The sequence below is a fragment of the Leucoraja erinacea genome, chromosome 5 (assembly GCF_028641065.1).
Source record: "Leucoraja erinacea ecotype New England chromosome 5, Leri_hhj_1, whole genome shotgun sequence".
Classification (NCBI taxonomy): domain Eukaryota; kingdom Metazoa; phylum Chordata; class Chondrichthyes; order Rajiformes; family Rajidae; genus Leucoraja; species Leucoraja erinaceus.
Genome location: NC_073381.1, coordinates 86,089,900 through 86,100,711, shown reverse-complemented (window position 1 = coordinate 86,100,711; position 10,812 = coordinate 86,089,900). Strand labels below are relative to the sequence as shown.

The 10,812-nt window shown below is 47.5% G+C and overlaps 1 protein-coding gene across 3 annotated transcripts in view; it reads right to left on the bottom strand.

Moving 5' to 3' along the window:
• Positions 1-4,018: 4,018 nt before the first annotated feature.
• Positions 4,019-10,812, bottom strand: part of elovl5 (ELOVL fatty acid elongase 5) — a 100,806-nt gene continuing 94,012 nt past the window's right edge. For all 3 annotated transcript variants that reach the window (XM_055636166.1, XM_055636163.1, XM_055636164.1), the window contains exons 7-8: positions 9,215-9,349; positions 4,019-7,926 (exon numbers count right to left, since the gene is read on the bottom strand). In XM_055636166.1, coding sequence (XP_055492141.1) covers positions 7,801-7,926; positions 9,215-9,349 — 261 coding nt within the window. In that variant the 3' untranslated portion in view covers positions 4,019-7,800. The remainder of the gene's footprint in view (positions 7,927-9,214; positions 9,350-10,812) is intronic.

The window sequence follows — 10,812 nt, the reverse complement described above, 5'->3', positions numbered from 1 at the left end:
GAATGCCCTGCTAAAGATGCTGTGTGTCACAACTGTGGCAAAAAGGGACATTATGGCAAAGTGTGCAGAAACAGTGCAAAATCTCTCAATGCTGTCACTACAGAGGAAGAAGAGAGCCTTTTCCTGGGATCCGTGGATGCTGGAAAAGACCCATGGACGGTGCAGCTACAAGTGAGACAAAAAAAAGTGTGCTTTAAAATAGACATTGGTGCTGATGTGACCGCCATGCCAGCAGAGGTGTACCATGACATTACAGGGGGGCATGATGTGAAGTGCCTGGCAGTGTCGACACGCCCATTGTTTGGGCCAGGGGGCAATGCACTCTCTGTCCTGGGCGTAGCCAGAGAAACACTGCGCAGAGGCAACAAGACAGCCATAGAGGACATTTATGTAGTAAAAGACCTCCACACTGCACTGTTGGGAAGACCTGCCATAGAAAGGCTTCAGCTTGTGTGCAGGGTTGACAACATCACCTTGGGATCAGAGGACACCAACATCTATGTAGACTCTGTCATCAGCAACATTCCTGTCAGTGGAGATTATCTGAGCAGCCTACGTGAGCACCTACAGGCAGACAGCACATGCTCTGCACTGATGGAGTACTGCACAGACGGCTGGCCCGACAAAAGCCAACTGCAGGGAGTGCTGAGACATTACTGGGCTGATAGAGCAGTGCTGACTGTGCACGATGGGCTGCTGCTGCGGGGCACGAGGCTCGTCATCCCATCAGCCTTACAAGGTGATGTGCTGCAGAGACTACACGAAGGACACCTGGGGGTGACAAAGTGCAGGGGCCGGGCCAAACAGACGGTATGGTGGCCAGGACTCAGCAGCCAGCTGAATGACATGGTGCTGAAATGTAGAACCTGCATCCAAGAGCGAAGGAACGTCAAAGAGCCACTGATGCCAACGGAGATGCCAGACAGGCCTTGGCAAACCTTGGGAGCTGACCTATTCACGCTGAAAAACAAGACTTATCTATTAGTCGTAGATTATTTCTCAAGATATGTGGAAGTTGCGCTGCTGTCACCCACAAGGTCCACAGATGTGGTGGTGCACCTGAAATCCATATTTGCTCAGCATGGAATTTGTGAATTTCTTAAAAGTGACAATGGGCCCCAGTTCTCAGGTAGCCACTTTAAATCCTTTGCAGCAGAGTATGGCTTTATGCACATCACGAGCAGCCCCAGGTTTCCTCAGAGCAATGGGGAGGCGGAACGCGCTGTACAAACCGTGAAAAACCTGCTAACAAAGGCGTCAGACCCATATCTTGCATTGTTGGCCTACAGAGCAACCCCTCTACTGAACGGCTATAGCCCAGCCGAGCTGTTGATGGGGCGCCGCCTCCGCACTACAGTTCCTGCCCTTCCAACCCTGCTGAATCCAGTTTTGCCTGACTACAACGCGCTGGGGGCCAAAGAAAGGGAGAAGAGGTGGAACGACGCAAGATCCTTTGACAAGAGGCACGGAGCGAGAAATCTGGAGCCACTAGTACCTGGGGAGGATGTGTGGATCACCGATGCACGAGTCCAGGGCAAAGTGCTATCTACACACAATACCCCTCGCTCTTATATCGTCCAGGTGCCTCAGGGCACACTGAGGAGGAACCGGCAGCACTTGGTGCCGCTGCAGACCAACAGTGAGGTAGTCGACGCGGATGAGCCGCCGGTGGGAGAAGAGCCAGCTCCACCAGAGCCAGCTCCACCAGACCCAGCTCCACCAGTGACAGCATCACCCAGCGGAGAGGGCCCCACCACAGAGACTGTGCGGACCAGGTGTGGGCGAGAGGTTAGAAAGCCGAAGAGACTTGATTTGTGATTTATTGATCTGTTTTCTACAATAAAGAAAAAGAGAGAGTGAAATGTGATGTGAAATTGTTCTGTAAACCTGTTACATTTACCTGAAACCTGAAAGAATAGTTCACAGTATGGTAACGTGTAAGTTATTTTATTTCTATTTTGCATGCTTAGATCAGGGACAGGTCTTCCAGCAAAAGGGCAGAATAAACCCCTTAAGACCTGCAGAGACAAAGGTAGTCCACCCTTTGTTCTCAAAGAAAGGGAGATGTGGTATTATGCAATATAGTGTAAGGCTGAGCAGAGGGGCACTAGGACCCTGTGTGCCAGAAGCCAGGTTCCAGTAACCGGATGTGACTGGAACCCAGGGTGTGGGCAGTTAGGGAGTTGCCTGGGCTTGAACACGAGGCTGTTGCAGTTGCTGCTGTTGTACAGATTAAAGATATACTCTGTTTACGTCGTGGTACGAGCCTTATTACAAGCATAACCCAACAATGCCCATGTCATATCCTCGGAGATGTGGACTCCCAGATATTTAAAACAGTTCACCCTATCCACAAGCAACTAGTAGAGCTGCTGCCTCACAGAGCCAATGGCCAGGGTTTCATCCTGACCTCGGTGATGTGTTATGTGGAGTTTGCACGTTCTCCATGTGACCGTGTGAGTTTCCTCTGGGTACTCCGGTTATCCTCCCACATTCCAAAGACGTGCGGGTTTGTGGCCCTCTGTAAAATGCCCATAGTGTGTGTAGGGAGTGTAGGAAGAAAGTGGGATAACATAGAACTAGTGTGTACGGGTGATCAATGGGCAGCGTGGACTCGGTGGGCCAAAGGGGCAAGTTTCCATGCTGTACCGGTATCCATACTGTATTAGTGAAGAGCATTTCACTGTACCTATGTTCATGTGACAATGATGTATCATTCATTCATCTTAAACTAAACTGAAACCCACTTGAGATAAGGGCGCAGCAGTAGAAAAAATGTGTAGGGAGAAACTGCAGATGCTGGTTTACACTGAAACTGCAGATACAGGTGCTGGTGTACACATAATGCTGCAGTAAATTAAGCGGGGCAGGCAGCAACTGTGGATAGAAGGAATGGGTGACGTTTCTGAAGAAGGGTCTCGACCCGAAATGTCACCCGTTCCTTCCATCCAGAGATGCTGCCTGTCCCTCTGAGTTACTCCAGCATTTTGTTTCTTTCTACAGCACAGGGGTAGATTTGCTGCCTTACAGCGCCAGAGACCTGGGTTTGATCCACGGGTGCTGTCTGAACGGAGTTTGCACGTTCTCTCCCTGACCGCATGGGTTTTCTCCAGCTGCTTCGGTTTCCTCCCACACTTCAAAGACGTGCAGGTGTGTAGGTTCATTGACTTTGGTAAAAAATATATATAAATTGTGGCTGGAGTCTAGTGTGCGCTAGTGTAATGTGGATTGCCGGTTGTGGGCTGAAGAGGCTGTTTCCGCACTGTATCTCTACACTAAACTGTTCCCTTACACCTCCTCCAACCTCATCTACTGTATCTGCTGTTTCAGGAGTGGGCTCCTATATATCGACAAAACCAAGTGCAGACTAGGCAATTGTTTCGCTGAAACACCTTTGCTCAGTCCGCCTAGGCCGACGTGATCTCCCGTTTACCAAAAACTTTAACTCCCCTTCTCATTTCCACGCTGATATTTCTGTCCTGGGCCTCCTCCATTGTCAGAGTGAGGTCACACGCAAACTTGGAGGAAAAGCCCCTCATATTTCGTACGGGCAGCTTACAACCCAGCGGTATTGATTTCTCCAAGTATAAGTGACCCTTGCATCCCCTGTCTCTCCATCCCTCACCCACCCTTGTGGTCGTAATAGTTTCACAATCGTCCTGTTGAGTTTCACCGTATGTATAACTCATTATCACCCACCCCGCAGCCAACAATGGACCATTGTGGGCTCCACCTTTCCTTGATTATCGGTACATTTTGCATATCTTTTTCATCTGTTCTATATCTCTCCTTATCACCATCTATATCTCGTATCTCTCTCTCTCCTGACTCTCAGTCTGAAGAACGGTGTCAACCCGATAGGTCACCTATTCCTTTTCTCCAGAAGTGCTGCCTGACATGCTGAGTTACTCCAGCACTTTGTGTCTATCTTCAAACTAAACTTAGTGTGAGCAAAACCAAATGTGTGCGTGTGTGGCCACTGCAATCACTGAATTATAAATAAATTAGGATCACTATAGAAGTTTAGTAAAGATTTTAATTCTGGAAATGTTGAGTCTGCAGATGTCACAAGTGATGAATATACAAGTTATTGTCCACGGGTTAAACCAGCACACTTATGATCAACGTTTACCAAACAAAACATGTGATTTGACATTCGAGAGCAGCATTCACTGAATAATTCAGTACATGTACGAACAAAGGAACACAGTATGTCACACTTAATGAAGACAACACAAACTGTTTTGCTCAGAGCTCAGAATGGATGCAGCCTTTTTAATCAATGCAAACCCAGCATTACATTTCCTTTTGAGATGTGTTGGGTAACCAATGCAACGTTGCGGAAAAACCCTGGCATTTTATTCTCCGCTGAGAGTGGAAAGAAAGGATCAGTCTTGCCCGCCCACGCTGAGGCTTCTCGGCCACGGGGCAGCTACAGGTACCTCCTTTGACGTACTGTTTGTATCAGCCTTCTTTGTTGGGCTAAGCTGCGCAAAGGTTCATGGTCACGACCAAGCCCTTGGTCACACAGCAGACAAGACAACGTCTGTAAAGATGGGCCTCAGGGGTTATGGGGAGTGGGCAGGAGAATGGGGCTGAGAGGGAAAGATTGATCAGCCATAATTGAATGGGCCGAATGGCCTAATTCTGCTCCTATCACCTATGAACATAAGGTACCAGGAGATCCTGCATGAGCCACAGCTGTAGCCTCGATATCTCCAACAGTTGGCTCCCTTTAGAGTCGACTTGATGGGCCAAATGGCCTAACTCTGCTCCTATCACATGAGAATATGAACATGAATGTACACCGACTAGCCCGGTCCGGAGAAAGGATAATTGTGACCTGATCACAGCTGGATATTTGTCTGGAAAGATCTGACCGCAGGGATTTACAAGCGCGGTCTTGTTACCCATTGACCATGAATATCCACGTCTTTCCCGCAGAATCAATTCATTGGAGAAAGAAAATTGGCTTCATTCATGCGCTGTTACTTCAACCGAAATTCTAACTCCTCTACAGACACAAAAAGCTGGAGTAACTCAGTGGGACAGGCAGCATCCCTGGAGAGAAGGAATGGGCGACCTTTGGGGTCAGGTCTGAAGAAGGGTCTCGACCCGAAACGTCACCCATTCCTTCTCTCCAGAGATGCTGCCCGTCCTGCTGAGTTACTCCAGCTTTTTGTGTGTGTCTTCACCTACAGATTGTGCACCCACATGAAGGAGTTCTTTTCTAAACTGCGGGGGAGAACATTACATCAAATACAACACCATTTCATTGATAAAGTAAGAATAATGTGTCGTCTTTTCACAATATCCGTTAATGTGATCTTGAAGCAGCTGAGAGATTAACTATCCAAGGACATGCACTTCAAATACAGTGGCGAGTATCCAGGTCTACACCTTGCTGATTAATGCCAATTAGGAACTATACGCAGTGACTATTTCTGTGTACGGCTCTCACCGACCTGCTGCAAGGTTTTGGGCCCTGCAATATTTTGGTTTTAAGGCATATGTGTATCTGCACGAACTACAAAAAGAAAACACCATTGCCGACCTGACTGAAGACTGTGCCATCTTTTCGCAATTAAAAAAAGCCAAGCTGAAGGCCTGTGTGTTTTGTGCGCGTACGTGTGCGTGTGCGTGTGCGTGTGCGTGTGCGACCGCTCCGGGCTGCCCTTCACAAAGCAAACTTCACCAGTCCCTATTCATCGCCCTGTCTCCAAGCAGGTAACTAATTCATGAAAGGGTTACCACCTACCCTTTCTCGGTTCCATAGTGCACAATATATAACCTACTGCCAACGTGCCAACCTATACAGACAACCCACGATCAACGTGCCGCTCGTGTTTGGAGATCATTACTCATCTTTAGTTTAGTTTGTTTAGAGGTACAGCATGGAAACAGGCCCTTCGGCCCACCGAGTCCGTGCCGACCAGCGATCCCCGCACACTGACACCATCCAATTTACAATTTGACCGAAGCCTACAAACCTGTACATCTTTGGAGTGTGGGAGGAAACCGGAGCACCCAGAGAAAACCCACTCAGTCGCAGGGAGAACGTATAAACTCTGTACAGACAACACCCGTAGTCAGGATCGAACCCGGGACTCTGGCATCAACTCTACCGCTGCACCACCATGCCGCCCATCAATGGCATTAAATTGCAGGTTAACAAGCCATTGTAGCGTCTCAAATGCAGCGTGGATCGGGTATCTCTGTGGTGCAGAGAGCTCTTCATCTCTTTGCCGCTTTATGCTTGGGTTCACCTCCTGCACTGGAGGATATGCCAGCTAATAACATCAACGCCCGCACTAATGGGTGATATGGGGCACCCTCCCGCCGGCTCAGCTCTCTACATACACAACACTGCCCACAACAGCACCTATGCACCAGTTATTAGCACTACAGAAGTCATGGGTTCATCACAGTGTGTACTCGTTGCATAACCAATGGTACATCTAGCCACCACACTCACCCAAGACACATAACCGCGTGTAACAGCGGAGTGTTATCTCGTATCCTTTATACCTCCGACTGTCCAAAAACCAACCACTTCTAAATGGGTGAACACCCATGTACTGTAAACCAATGCCGGATTAACTTAAAAGGTGGCTTTTAAACAAAAAAAACGGATTGCCGGGAATCTGAAATGGAAACAGATGTCAAAGTCACCAAGCAAGGTCTAGCAGTGACGGAAACAGGCCTTTCCCTTTGCGATGCTCTTTGTGGTTCCGCCATTTGCTGTCCCCACCCGTGACGGTGGCTTCCACCGTTTGATCAAGACGGCCATGAAGCCGCAGCCTGGAGTCCGAGCTAACTGTCCAAAGTACCTCGACGCCTGAAACAGCAATCGCAGGTATTCCTGAGAAGAGGGGGTGGAGTTCTGGGCAAGGGCAAAGGTAGGTAAGGTGAAGGCAGAGAGAAAGATTCATATGCAGTTGACGGGGAACCAGTGCATGGGTTAAAGCAGAGATGAAGGTTTACATAAAGAGTTAATGGGGAACTAGTCTATGAGTTAAAGCGGAAATGGAGATTTACTCGAAGAGTTAGTGTGAAACCATGTCCACAGGTAAAAGCGGAAATTAAAATTTACGTAATAACCTCGACCAATCGACTCAGTCAAAGTGGACGCAATCGGTAAAAAAAAGTGTGGGCAGCCCGAGCAAGGTTTGATTGGTGGTCACTTGCATGGATGGGGAATTGACTGTATAAACGCACCTAACAAGCACTCAATCATTTCTGTGCCAACACATCCAAATCCCACCTTATCAAAACCACCATGTGTATTTACTAACGACAGGGTTGTGGCATTCGTGAAACGGTTATACCTAATAATTGTTTTGCATTAGTACTGTAGATCGAGCTAAGGCATATGGGACAACACCCTGTGCCAACGTACATATAAATATGGTTTAAGATTAAGGTAAACACAAGACAATTCCTAACACACAAATAAGCAGTAAGGCAACAAGAGTGTTGTAAACTAAAATTAATCACGTTTTACCCGATTCACACTGGGATCCATTGCTCTAGTTCAGGAAGTAATCTACCACTTTTAAAATTATATAGAGCTGTTACGGATTTTTTTTCTCTATCTTTCTAAGACTTTTTGGACAAGGGGATTTCTCTAAACTTATGTTCCCTATTAATCACAACAATATTCAGTTCCAAGTCCCTAGCCGCTACAGCTATGCAACGCAGGACTGGATATAGTTAACACATTGGTAACTTTTGAAATTGCATTAGAACGTCACAAAAATCTTAAGAGTGCCATCGAAGCGGAGTGCTAGCCCTGGAGCCTTAAAGAGTTTTCTTTGCTGGGAAGTGCTCCTTCTGTGGAGACGTGCCGTTTGCATGCCCGTTCATGGCCAGCGTCGAGCCGTTTAGAATGTCTTTGCTTTTGGACGCGCTCTTTTTCTTGTAAGTCTGGAAACGTGGAGACACAAAAAAATGGGTGAGGAATGAGGAGGACACGAGGAAGTCCGGGTGCCGGGATCTTGAGTGAAACACAAAGTACACAAAGTAACTCAGAGTGTGGGTCATGCAGCATTCGGCAACTCCTGCCCACAGAGTCAGTGGGCTGTTCTGTACGTTCCGTATTAGCCAGGGGAGTTGTGCTTATAAGTGATAGGAGTAGAATTAGGCCATTTGGCTCATCAAGTCCACTCCGCCATTCAATCATGACTGATCTATCTTTCCCTCCTAACCCTATTCTCCTGCCTTCTCCCCATAACCTCTGGCACCCATACTAATGAAGAATCTATCTATCTGTGCCTTAATAATATCCACTGACTCGGCCTCCACACCCTTCTGTGCCGTAGAATTTCACAGATTCACCAGCCTCTGACAATGTAGGGTGATGCTCTTGCTGAGGGCATATTTCCAAGCTGTATCGTTAATGCCTAAAGTCTAAAACATTTTTCACTGTACCTTGGTACATGTGACAATAATAAACTCATCTAAACTAATGACATGGTACTGATGATAAAAACATGAATAGGTTATGGAATCATTTCCACTCAAAATGTATTGGGATGCATCACAGCATAGGTTTGGGAACAGCTTCATCCAAGACCCCAACAAATTGCAGAGAATTGTGGACGCAGCCCAGACCATCACACAAGCCAACCTCCCTTCCATTGACTTCCATTCCATTTATACCTCACGCTGCCTCGGCAAGGCCAGCAGCACAATCACGGATGAGTCACACCCTGGCCACTCCCTCTTCTCCCCTCTCCCATCAGGTAAAAAGTATAGAAGTGTGAATACGCACACATCCAGATTCAGGGATAGTTTCTGCCCAGCTGTTATCAGGCAACTGAACCATCCTACCACAACCAGAGAGCAGTCCTGAACTATTATCTACCTCTTTGATGATCCTCAGACTATCCTTGATCGGACTTTGCTGGCTTTACCTTGCACTAAACTTTATTCTCGTATCATATATCTGCACACTGTAAATGGATCGTTTATAATCATGTATTGTTTTTCCGCTGACTGGTTAGCACGCAACAAAAACTTTTCACTGTACCTCGGTACACGTGATAATGGACTAAACTAAACTAAACTAAAGCCCAAGATCCTTTGTGATAAAGTGCTGTGATTATCTTTTGAAATGTACACCAATGAAAGGATTTACAGATTGAAATAAGCGGGACTATGAAGACATACCGGTAGGAATTATCTCTGCAATGACCTGATAATGAGCACTTACTTGAATGTAGAAGTTTGTAAAGAGGATGATCAGAGATATCATGTAGCCAATCTGGAAATAGAGCCAGCCACTTGGAAATCCACAGGGCCAGATAACACCAAAACTAGTCTGAACTATCGTCAGAACAAACTGCAGCTGAAAACAATGGAAAACATAGAAATTGAATCGAAATTCCTCAAACTGAAGACAAAGTACACACATGTGATACAGAGCACCAACCTTGTACCGGTTAAACAGAGACATTTAAAAAAAAACATACACAAGGAACTGCAGATGCTGGAATAAATACAAAAAGAGGGGAAGAAGTGTAGTCTAGAGTCAGTGGGTTTATAATAGATATTATATACAGCATTTCCCGGCAATGAAGACGCTATTTTTTACCCAAAAATAAGGCACGAAAATTGACTTGCGTCTTGGAGGCCGAAGGTTAGGATGTTAGCCAAGAAAAGATAGACTTGGCTATCCCTCAGTACAGCAACATCAAGAACGGTGTTATATTAGTGAGGGATGCTGGCAGCTGATGGGAAGCGGCTGTAACGTGGGACGTGGCTGTAAAAGGACAGCGCCGCTGGGGGGGGGTGGAGGAGGTTCCTTTCACAGTGTGTGGGGAGTCTGGCCCACATCAGCACAGACAGGAACGTTGAGAAGGAGGGGGTCATGGATCATGCCAGCAACTCACTCACACTCACTCAGGTCTGCCGGGGTGGGAAGTAGCTCGGGTGGCAGGCGATCTGGGAACTGCAGCTAGCCACGGGGCTCACAGCCGACCTGGGTGTCACAGACAGACCTGGGGCAGGGGACCTGGGAACTGCAGCCAGTCCCGGGGCACACAGGCGATGTTGCCGACCCCTCGACTAAACCAAACCCTTGATCCTGTCCCGCCATTCTTTCTTCAAACTTTAGCAACAAAGTAGCCCGGATGGTAGGAGGGTAAACAGTCCATGGTTGGGGTGAGAGCAGTCCTTGGCGATGCTGAGCGCCCTCCGCAGACAGCGCTTGCTTTGGACAGACTCAATGGAGGGGAGCGTGGAACCGGTGATGCGTTGGGCAATTTTCACCACCCTCTGCAATGCCTTCCGGTCGGAGACAGAGCAGTCGCCATACCATACTGTGATACAGTTGGTAAGGATGCTCTCGATGGTGCAGCGGTAGAAGTTCACCAGGATCTGAGGAGACAGATGGACCTTCTTCAGTCTTCTCAGGAAGAAGAGACGCTGATGAGCCTTCTTGATCAGAGTAGAGGTATTGTGGGTCCAAGAGAGGTCATCGGAGATGTTGACTCCCAGGAACCTGAAGCTAGAAACACGTTCCACCTCCGTCCCATTAATGTGGATGGGGGTGTGCGTGCCGCCTCTGGACTTCCTGAAGTCTACAATGAGCTCCTTGGTCTTCTTGGAGTTAAGGGCCAGGTTGTTGTCAGCGCACCATGCTGCTAAGTGCTGGACCTCCTCCCTGTAGGCCAGCTCATCCGTTGATGTTATATAATGGATGTTATATAATAGTTATATAATAGACTTTACATCTATTATAAACCCACTGACTCCCACTGCTGTCTAGAATGCTTCCTGTAAAGACTCTATCCCTTACTACCAAATCCT